General features: G+C 54.6%; 1 protein-coding gene across 1 annotated transcript in view; it reads right to left on the bottom strand.

The window, feature by feature from the left end:
• Positions 1 to 17,613, bottom strand: part of LOC144607922 (1-phosphatidylinositol 4,5-bisphosphate phosphodiesterase eta-2-like) — a 182,338-nt gene that overhangs the window by 32,820 nt on the left and 131,905 nt on the right. The window contains exons 14-18 of the mRNA XM_078425056.1: positions 16,835 to 16,935; positions 15,581 to 15,678; positions 13,239 to 13,421; positions 11,907 to 12,014; positions 3,128 to 3,255 (exon numbers count right to left, since the gene is read on the bottom strand). Coding sequence (XP_078281182.1) covers positions 3,128 to 3,255; positions 11,907 to 12,014; positions 13,239 to 13,421; positions 15,581 to 15,678; positions 16,835 to 16,935 — 618 coding nt within the window. The remainder of the gene's footprint in view (positions 1 to 3,127; positions 3,256 to 11,906; positions 12,015 to 13,238; positions 13,422 to 15,580; positions 15,679 to 16,834; positions 16,936 to 17,613) is intronic.

Here is a 17,613-nt window from a genome sequence, read left to right as displayed (position 1 = left end):
CTTTTAGACTTCAGAGATACAGCGCGGAAACATGCCCTTCGGCCCACCGAGTCCGTGCCGACCACCCCATGCACTAACACTACCCCCCTACACACTAGGGACAATTTACAATTTTTATCGAAGCCAATTCACCTACAAACCCATACATCTTTGGAATGTGGGAGGAAACCAGAGCACCCGGAGAAAACCCAGGGTGAATGTAGAAACTCCGTACAGACAGCCCGTAGTCAGGATCGAACCCAGGCCTCTGGCGCTGTAAGGCAGCAACTCTACCGCTGCACCATTGTGCTGCCCTGTGTCTGTGGCAATGAATTCCAAAGATCCACCACCCTCCGATGAAAAGAAATCCTCCTCGTCTCCTTTCTAAAGGCCTGTCCTTTTATCCTGATGTTATTGAGACATTAAAACTAACGATAAAAAATATAAAGTTCTGTAAGGCAGCAATTCTAAACTGCACCACAAAGCTGCCCTCAATGCACTCACACATGATAAAAAAAACACATCAATTGATAAAAACACATCAATTGATAAAAACACATCAATTGATAAAAATGCATCAATTCCACATCTGAAATTTTCCATTAGCTTTGAACGTAAATCTTATTATAGGGAGGAAGTGGCTGCCTTGCCCACAGTCTGTCTGTTCTTTCCTCCTTTGTGTTTTAATAGTACGTGTTAAATGTATATTTTTATGTTCTTTAGCATGTTTTATGTGTGTGGGGGGGGGGGGGGGGGGGGCATTGGGGGAAACATTTCCTAATCTCTTATCTGGACGGAGATGCCATTTTTTTCCGTACCGTATCTCCGTCCGCAATGCGGCCTAACATCGAGGAGGAGTTGGTGGCCTTTGCTGGAGACCGACTTTTGAGAGCGCCACGCGGGTGCCTACGGGGCTTTAACAACGCGGTGCACGCGATCCCTTTGCCAGGGATCGATCTCGGAGCTCCGACCGTGGGTGCTTGCGGACTTTAACATCACAGAGCTCGCGGTCTCTGGTCAGAGACCGACTTCAGGAACTCCAAACCGCGGGAGTTTCGACCGCCCCGACGGGGGAGTTTCGTTCGCCCCAATGCGGGAGCTTCGACCGCCCCGACGGGGGAGTTTCGATCGCCCCAACGGGGGAGTTTCGATCGCCCCGACGCAGGAGTTTCGATCGCCCCGATGCGGGAGTTTCGATCGCCCTGATGCGGGAGCTTCGACCGCTGGCTGCGGGAGCTTTGATCGCCTCGACGGATGGTTCGACTGCCCCGACAGTGGGAGAATAAAGAGGAAGAAGGTTGGACTTTTTTGCCTTCCATTACAGTGAGGAATGTGGGGAATCCGCTGTGGTGGATGTTTATGTGAACGTTTATGTAGTTGTGTGCCTTGTTGCTTTTTTTTTGAATGGCTGTATGACTGTACCTTAATTGGTACATGTGACAACAAAAGACCTTTGAAACCTTTGAAGTTCTGGCATAAGTCTAGAAGGTTCAGCAGGACAGCATATCTTTGATTCATTGGTTCTATATCTCTCTAAATCACCGTCTATATCTCTCGTTTCCCTTTCCCCTGACTAGTCTGAAGAAGGGTCTAGACCCAAATCTCTCCTATGCTGCCTGTCCCGCTGAGTTACTCCAGCATTTTGTGTCTATCTTAGGTTCATGAGCACATTGGATAAAGACAGATGGACATCGCCCTGGTGGTTATTCACTTGCCTCCAGACTCTCATCTCTATGCACTCTCCCACCACTCATTACCCAGTGTAGATGTCATTCTGATGGCCAAAGGAAAGTGAGTGGATGATCCTTGGCCCTCAGTTAAACGCTCTGCTGCCCTTGTGTCAGAATGTTTTACAGCTAAAGCTTTAAATGAAAGCCATACAAAGGACAATACAAAAATCATGCCTGAATGACCAATGATACTTTCCCCGGTTTGTTTCAGCAATATCCTGAAAACTAACCCTTAACCTCCAGAGATACCAGGTCCATCTAGAAAGGTTGAAAAAGCCCAATGGACAATTAAATCAGCGTCATTGGAAATGGCTCACAAGGAGTTATATCAAATATCGTCCGCATAAGAGCCATGATAGTGGCACCTTGTCCTCCATTGTCTGAAGTATTGTCCAATGTCTGAAGAAGGGTCACGACACGAAATGTCACCTATTCATTTTCTCCCGAGATGCCTTCACCTTATCCCCATCCAGAGGTGTCCAAAGTTAGAGGGCATTAGTGAGAGTAATGAGCAAGAGGTTGTGAGGAGATCTGAGAAGCATTTATATCATCCGGGGTGATTAGGATTGGGAACACACTACCTGAGGCAGACACTGTCTCTACATTAAGTGTCTAGATGAGCACCCGAACTGCCAAAGTGTTGGAAGGCGACAGACCAGGTACTGTAAGTGGGATTAGTACAGGTGGGCACGTGATGCACCACAGCATGGAGAGGGTGGGCTGAAGAACCTGTTCCTTTGCTTTCTGACTCTCTGAGTCACCATCAGACAGTCACTGATCATCAGACTGTCTCTGACCCATCAGACCATTGTTGACCCATCAGACAGTCTCCGACCCATCAGACAGTCTCCGACCCATCAGACAGTCTCCGACCCATCAGACAGTCACTCTGACCCATCAGACAGTCTCTACTCCATCAGACAGTCACCGACCATCAGACAGACACTGACCATCAGACAGTCACTGACCATCAGACAATCACTGACCCATCAGACAGTCTCTACTCCATCAGACAGTCACCGACCATCAGACAGACACTGACCATCAGACAGTCACTGACCATCAGACAATCACTGACCCATCAGACAGTCTCTACTCCATCAGACAGACAATGACCATCAGACAGTCTCTGACCCATCAGACAGTCACTGACCATCAGACAATCACTGACCCATCAGACAGTCTCTACTCCATCAGACAGTCACCGACCATCAGACAGTCTCTACTCCATCAGACAGTCACCGACCATCACAGTCTCTGACCCATCAGACAGACACTGACCATCAGACAGTCTCTACTCCATCAGACAATCACTACCCATCAGAGAGTCCCTGAACAATCAGACACTGACCATCAGACAGTCACTGACCATCAGACTGACCATCAGACAGTCTCTACACCATCAGACAGTCACTGACCTCTCCCCTGTCGCCCAGCATGGAATCTTTGGGTTTCGGCAGCTGTTGGCCACTGATGATCCTCAGCACCAGTTGTTTCTTCGTCAGTCCCGACAGCAGATCGTCCGCGGATGAGTTAAGGTTACCTGCTGGAGAGAGACGGCATGTGACAAGACCCTTGTCCTTCTCCCTGCTCCCGGAACAACTGCATAAATGTTATAAAATGCAAAGTTTTAGCTTTTAGATTTATAGATACAATGGGGAAACAGGCCCACTGAGACCGCGCTGACCGCCGATCTAGGCGACACACCAGGGACTATTTATATTTATACCAAAGCCAATTAACCTGATAATCTGTATGGCTTTGGGGTGTGGGAGGAAACCGGAGCACCCTGAGAAAACCCACGTGGTCACAGGGAGAATGTACAAACTCCGGACAGACAGCACCCGTGGTCAGGATCGGACGTGGGTGTGTGGCGCTGGCTGTGAGGATTTGATTATTTTCGAAGGATTTGTTTGGCGAGGACAAACGAAAGCAGTCAGAATTTGCTTTTTGGACTTCTGTCGGAAAGCAGAGACTCTCTTTGTTGAAAGAGTCCTCTAATTGGGGAGGATTTGTTCGTGTTTTCTGAAAGTCGTAGGAGCGGCAGTGGCTGGCGGAAGGCCAAGTTGCACTTGAACTGGTGGGAGCTGAGTCTAGAGCGGTGTTTGTGGTCTGTAGCATCGGAAAGCTCCCTCCCACACCGACTTTGCCCGGTCCAGGTGTGCCGGGTAAGTACGGCAACAGTGCATTGGATTTTCGTTGAAGCCGGGAGGGCGACCGAGACCTGGGGAAGAAGCCTCCGGAAGCTCCATTTTCTACGACGGGAGGATTGGCACGGACTTTTCCCTATCTTATCAGGAGGAGACTGCTTCTGTTGCTTTGCCAGGAAAGCCTTCACGACTTTAAACTGCTGCAAATGCGTAGAGGTGCAGCAATAGCAGAAAGACTGCTTTGACTTATAAAAAACGGAGACGTTTTGTTTTGCTCCACGCCCTAAAGATGGCGGCCCCCAAGAATTATGCAGCTGTCGTACAGTCGGCAGTCTCCGTGACTAAGGGCCATGAGTTGTTGGGGCGTATACACGGGGTGAAAGTGACCTTGCAGGGCAACATTACCTTCAAGGCTGTGCTAACCGCGCTGGGGGAGACTGTTGGCAAGAAGGCCATAATCGCAGGCGCGGTGGTCAGTGGGAAGGCTGTTGTCATCCTAAAGACTGAGCAGTCGGTGGCTACCGCATTGGAAAGGGGGATCACGGTGGCTGGGATTTACATGGCGGTGGACCCATGGGGACGGCCCGTGCTGCCGGTCATGCTGTCCAACGTTCCCCCTTATGTTCCGGACGCGCTCCTGCTCCCACATGTAACTAAGCTGGGGGAGGTGCGGTCTGGGCCCACCAAACTGTTGCATAGGTTGGATGATCCCGAAATGCAGCATGTATTAACGTTCAATCGCCGTGTGTACATACAGCTGGCACAGGGGATTGATATGGAGGGGAGTTTTGAGGTTGAATGGGAATGATTCTGCTATCGTGTGTTTTGGAACACGGGCCAAGCACGCTGCCATGCATGCAAAGAGGTGGGGCATTTCCGCAGGAATTGTCCCAAGCACCAGGCTGCCAGCTCTACCAAAGTGGCCCAGGAAGGCAGTGCTGGCCCATCTGGGGCTGCTGGTTCTACCACGGTGGCCCGTGATGACTTTGTTCCCTTGCCCCAACCTCCATTCCCCCACCACCCCCATGTCCCGTACCTGTGGCGGAGGATGCCGGTGCAGGGTGGGGGGTGGATGAGGGGCACTGGGAGAGACAGAAGAGTAAAAAAGCTAAATGGAAGAAGAAGAACGTTCAAGCGGGACGCCAGGCAGAAGGTCACCTTAATGAGGGTCCCCGGCAGTAGATATTATCGAGCTCGCCTCTGAGCCTAGCCCAGGGAAGCCTGAGGGTCTGAAGGCTGGAGAGGATGAGCAGGTAGATGGCGGGGCGGAGGAACAGGCTTCAGCAATGGAGCTGACTGTACCACCGCACGCTAGTGGTTATAAGAGGAGGAGGCATGGGTCCTCTGACACGGAGAACGGCCCTGAAGGTCAGGGGCGACCTGAAGGGAGGTGTTTCTCCCCTGTTGAGGCAGAGTACCCAGTACACGCTTCCTGTGGGCAGGAGGATGCCTCTGTAGTGCAGGGACCACCTGAGAGTGGTGACACACTACCCGAGGGGGCTGTTCCCCCAGGGATTGCGTCCGCTGGCTTAGAGGGTGACCAGGGGAAGATTGATGGGGGGGACTTGAGTGTGGGGGTGGGTCCCCAGCCCATGCTCCCCATTGAGGCTACGAGTCCTATTGAGGGGTGTGCTGCCCCATCGGCTGAGGGAGCAGGGGAGACTCCGGGAACATCGCCCCCTGAGGGCCAGAGCGAGGTGGTTCCCCTGGTGGTGGGGGACGGGGACTCTCTGGGTGACGGTGCTGGGCCGGGTGCCCTGGGTGCGAAGGAGGACATGGTCGTTTCGGATCGTGTCCTTCGGTCGGACTCCAGATGTACCCTCTCACTGCCCGCCCCGGAGACTTCCTCCAACATCACTGCCCCCAATCCGGTTACAGAGGGCGGTGGGGGTGTGCAGGAGCCTGGCCATTTACCAGGCAGCTTGCCACAGTTAGAGGTACCGGTACCGGCCCCCGTCACTGATCCTGGGGGTGGGATGGTGACGGAGGAGGGACCGGGTGATGTGGCCGACCCGCCCACCTCACAGGGAGGGGTGAGCGAGGCGGCTGGGAGTCAGAACTATCCAGACTCGGGCTCAGACATTGAGTGGGAGGAGGAGGGGGACGTGGAGTCCAGCGACAGTGAGTTGATGGACTGTCCCACCCGCAGCCCCGTGTCTCGGCTTGTTGATATCTGGGAACTCCGGAAGTTTCTGAAGGACAGCAGAGGGAAGAGGAATAAGGCAGATCTGGCTGTCGACCTCTGGTCAGACCTGACGGTACCCTTGCAGTCCGTTTATGCCATCCTTCAGGAGGAGGGGAACATGGCAGGTGTATTGAAAAATGAGCGGCGCCAGCTCCAAGAGCTTTTTAAGTCCCTAAAGAAAGGGCAGAGGGCTCGGGGGGGCTCCATTCCGTCACGGGGGGCTGGTAAAAGTTCTTGTGCGCTTTCAAAATGAAGCTCACTATAGCCAGCCTGAATATTAATGGGGCCAGGGAGCCTCTCCGTAGGTTTCACCATCTCTCGGTGCTGAGGGACGGGAGGTACGCGGTGAGCTTCCTGCAGGAAACACACACTGTGGCTAGTGACGAGCCCACCTGGCTCCTGGAGTGGGAAGGGGGGGTCTACATCAGCCATCTCACCTCCATTTCGAGTGGAGTGGCCTTCCTGTTGGCCCCATCTTTCCAGCCGGAGATTGTCAAGGTGCAGGACATTGTACCAGGCCGGTTGTTGTATCTGGCCGTGCGCCTGGATGGCGTGCCGTTACATTTTATTAATGTGTACGCCCCCAAGAGCGGTGCTATGCAGACGCGGTTAACACAAGAAGTGACCGCGCTGTTGAACACCATCGATCGGGGGGAGTGTGTTTTCCTGGGGGGTGATTTTAATTGTACCCTTGAGGCGAGAGATCGCTCTGGCATTCAGCGCGATCCGGCAGCGGTCAAGACATTAAGGGAGTTGGTGGATTCTTTTGAGCTAGTAGATGCTTGGAGGAATTTCCATCCCAACTCCGGCGCCTTCTCATACAGGTTTAAGGGGGGTGGTTCCCGTATTGACCGTGTATATGTGTCTAAGGCTTATGTGTCCTGTGTCTCGGCAGCCTCCATGCGGTTGGAGCCGTGCTCGGACCACTGCCTGGTGCGAGTGGACTTTATCCCGACGCGCACACGGGCAGGGTCCGCGTACTGGCACTTCAACAACCGGCTGCTGGAGGAGCGCCGGTTCCGGGACTCATTCAAGCAGTTCTGGGCGGAGTGGAGGGAAAGGCAGGGGCATTTCCCTTCCCTAAGGCAGTGGTGGGATGTAGGGAAGGCTTACGTCCGTCTGTTTTGCCAGGACTACACGAGGGGGTCGACCAAGGGGCGGGACTCCGAGATCGGACGGCTTGAGAGAGAGTTGCTCGACTCGGAGTCTCGCCTGGGTCAGACGGAGGGACCCTCGTGTGAGTGGGAGGAGTACCAGGAGAAGAAAGGGGCACTGAGGGACTTGCAGCTGAGGAGGTCCCGGGGCGCGTATGTGAGGTCGCGAGTCCAGATGTTGCACGATCTGGACCGCGCCTCCCCCTTTTTCTTCTCCCTGGAAAAGTGCCGAGGTGCCCGCAGGCAGTTTGTCGAGTTGCTTGCAGACGATGGCTCCCCCGTCACGGATCCAGAGAGGATCGGTGCCTCAGTTTGGTCGTTCTATGACACTCTGTTCTCCGAGGGAACATCTAGTGGGGAGGCACAAGGGGTGCTGTGGGAGGGCTTACCCATAGTGTGCAGGGAGGTGGCTGAGCGCCTCGATGATCCCCTAACTCTGGAGGAGTTGACTGGTGCCCTGCACCAGCTCAGTAGGGGCAAGTCTCCGGGGCTGGATGGGCTGACTGTGGAGTTTCTTCGAGCCTTCTGGGGTGTCCTGGGGGGCGACTATGTGAAGGTGTTGGGGGAGAGCCTGGCGACCGGGGAGATGCCCTTCTCATGGCGCAGGGCAGTCGTCGTCCTGCTGCCCAAGAAGGGCGATCTCCGCCTCTTGAAGAACTGGCGCCCGGTCTCTCTTCTCAGTACGGGTTACAAAGTCTTTGCACGGGCATTGGCCAATCGCCTGGGGCCCATGCTGTCCCATGTGATCCACCCTGACCAGTCCTACACAGTCCCGGGCCGGTCCATCCAGGACAATATCCATCTGGTCCGGGACCTGATCCATCTGTGCCAGAGGGCTGGTCAGTCCGTTGCCTTTCTCTCCCTTAACCAGGAGAAAGCGTTTGACCGGGTGGGACACGACTACCTTCTCGGGACTCTGCGGGCGTTTGGATTCGGACCCCATTTTGTGGCCCGGGTCCGGCTCCTATACGCTGCCGCAGAGTGCCTGGTCAAGGTCAATGGCTCTTTGTTGGCTCCCATTCACTTTGGGAGGGGGGTTCGTCAGGGATGCCCCATGTCCGGCCAGCTTTATTCCCTCTGTGTGGAGCCATTCCTGTGCCTCCTACGGAGGCGGCTGGCAGGTTTGGATTTGCCGGGGCCGGGGGTGGAGGTGGTTCTCTCGGCCTACGCCGACGATGTGCTACTAATGTTCACCGACGCGGTTGACCTGCGGAGGATGCGTGAGTGCCAGCGGGTGTTCTCAGCCGCATCCTCCGCCAGGATCAACTGGGGGAAGTGTGCTGGGCTCTTGGTGGGTCAGTGGCAGGTAGACTCCCTGCCGGAGGAGATGGCAGTTTTTGCGTGGAGCACCACGCACCTCCTCTATCTGGGGATCTACCTGAGTCCCACTGAGGGGGCTTGGCAGGCGAATTGGCAGGAGCTGGAGGCGAAGATGGTCGCCCGTGTGGGGCGCTGGTCAGGCCTCCTTGGTGTGTTATCATATCGGGGTAGGGCTTTGGTCATAAACCAGCTGGTGGCCTCTCTGCTGTGGTACCGGCTGGCCACTCTGGTCCCGTCCTCTCGTTTCATCGCCATGATACAGAGGAGGTTAGTTAACTTCTTCTGGGGTGAGAGGAACCACTGGGTCTCTGCTGGGGTTCTGAGTCTCCCGTTGGAGGAGGGCGGTCAGGCGCTAGTCTGCGTCCGCACTCAGGTGGCAGCCCTCCGACTCAGGACCTTGCGGAGATACGTGTTCTCCGAGTGCCCTCCCAGATGGCACTTGCTGGCCACGTACTTTTTCTGCCAGGGGCGCTGCCTCCAGGAGGGATCACGGCTCCCGGTAGCGGGCATGAGTCAGCGCGCTAGGCGGGAGTTGCCTGGTTTTTACCGTGATCTCCTGAGAGCCAGGAATTTGGTCACCTTCAGCCAGGGCGCTGCTCCTCAGGGGGAGGGGGGTGCTGTGGTTGTGAGGGGGGCCGGTCCTCACCCTGTCACGGTGGGTGTCGAGGAGAGGCGTGTGCGTGGAGCGATTCCGACTGGGCTTACCCCCGCTCCGTCGGAATTGCTCATTGGGCCCACGGCACGGGTCCCTTCCCGAGAGCCGGCCCCATGCAATATGAGCCGCCTTTCCCAGATGCCCAGCGTGCCGTTCCGTGACGCGGAGAGGCGCGTTTTGTACAGGCTGCTCCTGCACACTCTCCACTTCCTCGCTCTCGTCTTCCGTCCGGACACGCCCTGGCGGTCCGTGTTACCACCTGACGGCGGGAGCGGTCCCCAGTGGAGGTCTCTCTATAAGGGGGTCCTCCCGCTTTACATCGGGGACCTGGGGTGGAGAGTGTTGCATAAGGCTATAGCCTGTAACAGGTACTTGAGCCGGTTCACGGTCTCGTCTGCCGCCTGTCGCTTCTGCGGTGATGAGGAGACCGTGTACCATTTGTATACAGAGTGCGTGAGGTTACAGCCCCTGTTCCAGTATCTGAAGGGGCTGCTCCTCAAGTTCTGGCTCCATTTTAGCCCTACGCTTTTAATTTTTGGGCACCCGGTTCAGAGGGGGGAGGGTCAGGAGGGAGGAGGGGGTCTCCCTGTCGGTCTGCTCCTGGGCCTGGCCTCACAGAAGTCGGCTGCCTACCCCTGTTCCGGGCTTACGTCCGTGCCCGCGTGTCCCTGGAGAGGGAACACGCGGTGTCCACGGGGACTTTGGAGGCCTTCCGGGAACGCTGGTCGCCGCGGGGGGTTGAATGTATTGTTGACAGAGATGGCGGGATTTTAATGTGATAATTGTTTAATTTGTAAACTGCCGATACAGGCGGCTTTTGTTTGATCACATTTTGCTTAGTATGTTTGTATGTTTTTCTTTGGAATAAAACTTTTATATATTAAAAAAAAATAAAAATAAATAAATAAAAAAAAGTGGTCAGGATCGAACCCAGGTCTCCAGCGCTGCAAGGCAGCAACTGTACTGCTGCGCCACTGTGCCTACTCTTTGGTATTTTACAGAAGTGTGAATCAGCCACAGACAAAGAACCCTTCAGTGAGTGGTGGCTGACTGCTCTTGGAAACATAGAAACATCGAAAATAGGTGCAGGAGTTGGACATTTGGCCCTTCGAGCCTGCACCGCCATTCAATATGATCATGGCTGATCATCGTGAATCAGTACCCCGTTCCTGCTTTCTCCCCATATCCCTTGATTCCATTAGTCAATAAGAGCTATATCTAACTCTCTCTTGAAATCATCCAGAGTTGGCCTCCACTGCCGGGCTACAGTGGAGGCCAGTGGAGTTGGCCTCCACTGCCTTCTGTGGCAGAGAATTCCACAGATTCACAACTCTCTGGGTGAAAAGGTTTTTCCTCATCTCAGTCCTAAATGACCCACCGCTAATTCTTAAACTGCAACCCCTGGTTCTGGACTCCCCCAACATCGGGAACATTTTTCCTGCATCGAGCCTGTACAATCCCTTAAGAATGTTAAATGTTTCTGAGATCCCCTCTCATCCTTCTAAATTCCAGTGAATACAAGCCCAGTCGATCCATTCTTTGTCATATGTCATATGTCAGTCCCGCCGTCCCGGGAATTAACCTGGTGAACCTACGCTGCACTCTCTTGGAGCCCAGAGCTCGGTTGCAAGGAGTAACTGAGAGGAGGGACTGGGAAGAGATTGCAGGGAGGAGCACAGGATTTACATTGAAGATTCTGCTGCTCAATTATTACAAGGCTACCTCAGATGTACCAAATAACACATCCAGTAGCACCACAGGTCAGAAACAGGGGACTGAAATATCAACTGAGAGGAAACACAGGAGAAATTCCTTTGGACTTGAAGGGTGAGTGGGATCAACAGCATCTCGCGTGAATCTAATAGTCACATGAAGGAAGAAGAGGGGAAGGGTATGATGTCTGGGTTGGATGGATTTAGTTTAGTTTAGAGACACAGTGTGGAAAATGGCCCCTTGCCCCCTCCCCCCCCCCCCCGAGTCCATGCTGTCCACGTACTAAGATAGACACAAAAGACTGGAGTAACTCAGCAGGACAGGCAGCATCTCTGGAGAGAAGGAATGGGTGACGTTTTTGGGTCGAGACCCTTCTGCAATCATCCATGCACTAGTTCTATACTACACATTGGGGACAACAAATACGGGACATCCCTTATTTTGGGATAAATTTGTTTGTCCCGTACGGGACCGCCCTTGTCCTGGACACTGTAGGCCCGGGAGCCGCTGTAGGCCCGGACACTGTAGACCCAGGGGCCGCTGTAGGCCCGGACACTGTAGGCCCGGACACTCTTGGCTAACAGAGTGTGTTCGGGTAGCGTGGCCGAGTGTGTTCGCCTAACGGAGATTCCGTAGCAACCCGCCTCCCGACCCGGGCTGCTGCCATTGGTGGAACGGGTGCACGTGGTCGCTGGCTGGGTGAGGTCACATGGGGCACGGGCTGTGACGTCACATTTTGTCCCTTACTTGAGAGTTGGAAAGTTGGCAACCCTATGTAGAGCCAACCATATGTAGAGCCCCTCTCAGATCCTCAGTGGAGAAGTGTGGAGATCTGGCGTGAAGAGATGTGGATCTCAGCAACTGCTGAGGACCAGTCCCTGTGCTAGACCAACACAGGGTCCGGGCAGGATGGGTGTCATAGGTGAAAGGTCAGAGCTCGGAGTCAGTCAGCCAGATCCACTTCCTGGTCTTTGCTCTCTTACAAACTACCTCTGAAGTACAGGAGTTGGTTTTTCTTACCACGAGTCATGCACTTGGGTTTGAGAACATAGCCACAGCTCCCATTGGAGTTAAACTTGGCTCTATTAAGCTGCAGCACTCTTCCTTCAGACTGGTAGTTCAATGCAACTGTAAGGAGAGAGAGAGAGAGTGAGAGGGAGAGAGAGAGAGACCGTTACCTCTTTTCGTGCATTAACAGAATTCGAGCTGCCACAGATTGCACCATTTTTAGTTTAATTATGCAGCGTGGAAACAGGCCCTTCGGCCCACCAAGTCCGCACTGACCAGCAATGCCCGCACACTAACACTATCCTACAAACACTAGGGACAATCAGTCACCTATGAGGGTGTGGCACGGTGCAGAGTGTGGGTGGGGTTGTGGTGTGACGGGGGGTGGGGGGGGGGGGCTGTGTATGTGTGTGAGGAACAGTGTGGGTGAGGGGCAATGTGTGTGAGGGACAGTGTGTGTGAGGGGTGTGTAGGGTGGGCAGTGTGGGTGGGGTGTGTGTGTGAGGTGTGTGTGAGGGGCTGTGTGTGTGAGGGGCAGTGTGTGTGAGGGGCAGTGTGTGTGAGGGGCAGTGTGTGTGAGGGGCAGTGTGTGTGAGGGGTGTGTAGGGCGGGCAGTGTGTGTGAGGGGCAGTGTGAGTGAGGTGTGTGTTGGGCAGGCAGTGTGGGTGAGGGGCAGTGTGTGTGAGGGGTGTGTAGGGCGGGCAGTGTGGGTGAGGGGCAGTGTGGGTGAGATGTATGTGGCGGGCAGTGTGTGTGAGGGGCAGTGTGGGTGAGGGGCAGTGTGGGTGAGGGGCAGTGTGGGTGAGGGGCAGTGTGGGTGAGGGGCAGTGTGGGTGAGGGGCAGTGTGTGTAGGGCGGGCAGTGTGGGTGAGGGGCAGAGCGGGTGAGGGGCAGTGTGGGTGAGGGGCAGTGTGGGTGAGGGGCAGTGTGGGTGAGGGGCAGTGTGTGTAGGGCGGGCAGTGTGGGTGAGGGGCAGTGTGGGTGAGGGGCAGTGTGTGTAGGGCGGGCAGTGTGGGTGAGTGGCAGTGTGGGTGAGGGGCAGTGTGGGTGAGGGGCAGTGTGTGTAGGGCGGGCAGTGTGGGTGAGGGGCAGAGCGGGTGAGGGGCAGTGCGGGTGAGGGGCAGTGTGGGTGAGGGGCAGTGTGGGTGAGGGGCAGTGTGTGTAGGGCGGGCAGTGTGGGTGAGGGGCAGTGTGGGTGAGGGGCAGTGTGTGTAGGGCGGGCAGTGTGGGTGAGGGGCAGTGTGCGTGAGGTGTGTGTAGGGCGGGCAGTGTGTGTAGGGCGGGCAGTGTGGGTGAGGGGCAGTGTGCGTGAGATGTATGTAGCGGGCAGTGTGCTTCACGTACCGAGCTGGCAGCCTGCGTTCCAGAAGGGCTGGGGGTTGAAGTTGCTGGAGTCCACCCTGTAGGAGGAGGGGTAGATACGGGAGAGCTGTTGCTGGTTCACCCGCAGGAACTGCTGGGGCTTCTGCTGCAGGAGCTGGTGGGTCTTTGCCTCACTGAACGAAGAGACCTGCCAACTGCACACGACTGCCAGAGAGAGCAAGCAGAGAGGGGTTGTCAAAGCACGAGTGCGGAGACTTAACTCACCCTCAGTTAAAGTGACCATGTCCCCCACATTCTCCTAACTCCTCCACCGCTCCCTCTACTGGCCGATCAGACCCTGGCATTACCTGCTGAGATGCTACCTGCTTCCAGTGTAGCAAAGGTTTAGCCTGGCACTAATGCCATGCAATGTGCCAGTCAGTTGGACATTTGCCCATCACCTGTCCTTTGTGGAAAGGTTCTTCCAGACCACCACGTTTGACCTCAAGTCCACCGGGCCGTGGTCAGCATGGAACATCCTGCAGGCACTGCAGGACAAGGACTCAATGGATCCTGTGGCGTGGTTCCCTGAGCAGACTGCCCAGCTTGTCCGGCAAGATGCCTCATCGCCAGAACTCACCAACAAGCACTAAGACCTCGCTTGGCCAGTGGTGAGAGGAGCCCTCCCAGTCAGATCTTTCCTGCACCGTCAGAATCATACTGCTGATCTACACTGCCCTGAGCAAGGTTTATGGTTCATCCCCTCCCAGCTCCGTAACTGAGGACTCTCTGATTTACGGGCTGTTCCCAGGGACACTCGGAGACGGCCACCAAGTTCTGCTGGAAGGTCAGTGGAAGACGCTCGTTGGTTTGCCCGAAACCTGCTGGCCTCCCAGCACAGTGAGGTGTCCACCAGTGAATGATGCTGACTGGCCCGCTGCAGACTGCAGGAGTACGTGCCGAGGGACTTACTGAAGCTTGGTGCAGCCAATGCCAAGGCCCTGTCGGGGAAGACCACACTCTCGGGTCCTTCCGCTGCTGGACATTAATGGTCTGAGTCCAGTGGGGACACCCATCAGACAAGGGGAGGTACATCACCCCAGGGTGCCACATGCTGGCATGGGTACTTTGTTTAAGTATAGGTGCAAAAACTACTGAGTATGACGTTAATGAATGTACAGGCGCTGAGAATGTCTGGAAAGGATTTGCACAGTTTTTGTTTTGCATACATTTTTTATTCTGAATAAAGTTTATTTTTGGACATTATAAAAAAATATGACCCTCATTTGATTGATTGATTGAAAGATACAGCATGTGAGCAGGCCCTTCGGCCCGCCGAGTCCACGCTGACCACCTGTTCACACTAGTTCTAGGTTATCCCACTTTCCCATCCACTCCCTGCACAGTAGGGACAATTTACAGAGGCCATTGAACCTACAAACCCAAACGTCTTTGGGGGTTTGGGAAGAAACCGGAGCAACCGGGGGAAACTCACGCGGTCACAGAGAGAGCCTGCAAACCTCACACAGATAGCACCTGTGGTCGGGATTGAACCCGGGTCTCCGGCGCTGTGAGGCGGTGGCTCTATCAGCTGTGCCACCGTGCGGCCACTGGATTGGAATCCCTGTGTCAGTGGGACCTGCTGCAGGGTCGATGCTGTCACTCATCAGCAATGGGTTGTCATCAAACAGCAAAGGAAGAGGCCATTCAGCCCACATATCGCTGTGTTTGCCCACCCAACCAGTGCACCCCGCCCCCCCCCCTCCCCGTGCTCTCTTCCTCTTTCTCCCACGGCCCTGCACAGTCTTCTCCATCGAGAATGGACCCTGTCCTTTGACAGAACGTTCTTGGTCTAGACCTGGGGGTTGAGGTACCTGGCTGCTGCTCAGGTGCTGCACTGCCAACCACTTGCTGCACCCCACAGTCCAATCTCCATCCTCCCTCTCACCGGGCTTCGATCTCCCTACCCCCTCCCCCCCCCACTCCTTAGTCTCTACCCTCAACCATTACTAACTCCGCATTCCCTGATCTCTTGACTAAACTCCCCCCCCCCCCACTCCCAATCTCTGATCTCCCAACCATTCATCACTCTCCATCACCTCCCGATCCTTGGCGTCTGATCCTCTAATGGCTCCATGGCACTTGACCTCAGACTCCATTCCCCTTGGCCTGTGACCATCTGCCCCCCAAAGGCAGCAGTGTGGGTGGGGTGGCTAATGGTGAAGTGTGTGGTCCATCACTGTGGACACACCAGGCTTCGTCAGGCTCACGTGGCCAGGTGACGTTACGCCCTGTGCCTGCTGCCCCTGTTCGCCTGTGCTATATAATCACCGACTTGACAGAGATGGCGGAAACAATAGGTCAACGCATCCAGTGCCACCCACCTTCAGAGTCGATATCGTACATGCCGACAGACTTTGTGTACTTAACCAGGTCAGAGAGTGCCCGGGACAGCTTCATGGTCTTCTTCTGTCGACCGCACCTAGGAACGGCAGGGAGAGGTGAGAGAGACTGTGATGATGGTCAGGGAAAAGTAAAGGAGGATCAATGGTGTAAGTGGAAAGGCAAGGGGATGTGAAGAGAGAGTTTTGTGATGGTTGTCAGAGCAGGTAGGACCGATAACAAGAAAGCGTGTTAACAACTCTATGAACTTCCAGAGTGCAGGAAACTGATCGCCCACTATAATTATAACAATTGGATACTCCAGCTTGGGAACATCAGGATGGATGAATGATGATGGACAGAACAAGGGAATGAAGGGATATGGATTGTGTGCAGGCAGAAGGTGCTGGTTCCTTGAATTCACAAACTGGCACTTGATAATGGCGCCAAACTGCACACTGTCTCAGTGTACTACTGCTCAGTGTAGTCCTGTATCTGTGATGCTTATCTAAGATGTATCTAAGTGCTTATGTATAGTGACACTTGTGCTGAACTGTATACAAAAAATAATTTTGCTGTACCTCGGTGCATGTGACAAATAAGATACCTTTGAGTATCATTGAACCATGGAGATTAATTTGGCACCAGGGCAGAAGGGTCTATTCCCACACTGTACTGTTCTACATTTTACAATGGCCTTCCTGCAATTGTCTGGTGATAGCACTGATAGTAAAGTGGGAGAAATCACCCTTGGATCAGGACTTTACATTCATGGGACTGACGCAATACGTGATCAATGCGGACTGGACAAAACTGGCCATCCTGCAAGGTGACACCTCTTGCAATGGTCAGTCTCCACTCAGTAATCCTTCTCCCTTGTCTGACGGGTCTGCTGGGCACTGATTCTCCGTCCATCCGTCCGCCCGTCCGCCCGTCCGTCCGTCCGTCTGTCCATCCATCCATCCACCCACCCATCCATCCACCCACCCACCCACCCATCCACCCACCCACCCATCCACCCACCAATCCACCCACCCGTCCGTCCGTCCGTCTGTCCATCCATCCATCCATCCACCCACCCATCCACCCACCCACCCACCCACCCACCCACCCACCCACCCGTCCGTCCGTCCGTCCATCCACCCACCCACCCATCCACCCACCCGTCCATCCATCCATCCATCCATCCATCCATCCATCCATCCATCCATCCATCCATCCATCCATCCATCCATCCATCCATCCCCGCTGCTCACTTTGTCGAGTGGACCACACTCCGGCTGGCAGTGGTTTGATGCTCATGATCATCTTCATCATCCTCCAAGCTCGATGACTTCTTGATCTTCACAGCTTTCTTCTGCAATGAGTGGGTGGTAACACTGGTCAGATGCTGATAGTTTCGGACAGTACAATGGTTCTCACATTGATGCACCTTGCTGTGATTTTGTTCTACTGGGGTCCCTGGTGAAGTAGTCCAGCGGCCAAGTTGCTGAAATGGTGTCCAGCAATGTCGACGCTGGACCACACACACCATTGAGAATAATAGCTTAGTTTAGAGATATAGCGTGGAAACAGGCTCTTCGGCACTCCGGGTCGGCGCTGACCAGCAATTACCTGTACACTAGTTCTATCCTACACACTCGGGGCAATTTACAGAAGCCAATTATCCTGCTTGTCTTTGGAATGTGCGAGGAAATTGGAGCACGTGGGGAAAAACCACGCGGTCACGGGGAGCACGTACAAACTCTGTACACATAGTCAGGATCAAACCTGGGTCTCTGGCACTGTAAGGCAGCAACTCCACTGGCAGAGTCACCATGACACCCCAAATCTGTTTTACATGATGGTGGTCATGAAATAAACATTTGTCAGCACTCGAGGGTGAGCTCTCAGCCTCGTTGCAAAATGGGGGATGTTTGTACTGTCACCAGCAAAGGAGGCCTGAGGATAATCGCATCTGAGGGACTGCAACTCCAACGGTGTAGTACTCCGTCAGTGCCTCACACAGCCGTCAGCCAAGGTCACGTGTGCAGTG

The sequence above is a fragment of the Rhinoraja longicauda genome, chromosome 30 (genome assembly GCF_053455715.1).
Source record: "Rhinoraja longicauda isolate Sanriku21f chromosome 30, sRhiLon1.1, whole genome shotgun sequence".
NCBI classification, from domain to species: domain Eukaryota; kingdom Metazoa; phylum Chordata; class Chondrichthyes; order Rajiformes; family Arhynchobatidae; genus Rhinoraja; species Rhinoraja longicauda.
Note: the sequence above shows the minus strand (reverse complement) of the source record. Positions and strands in the feature narration are given on the sequence as shown.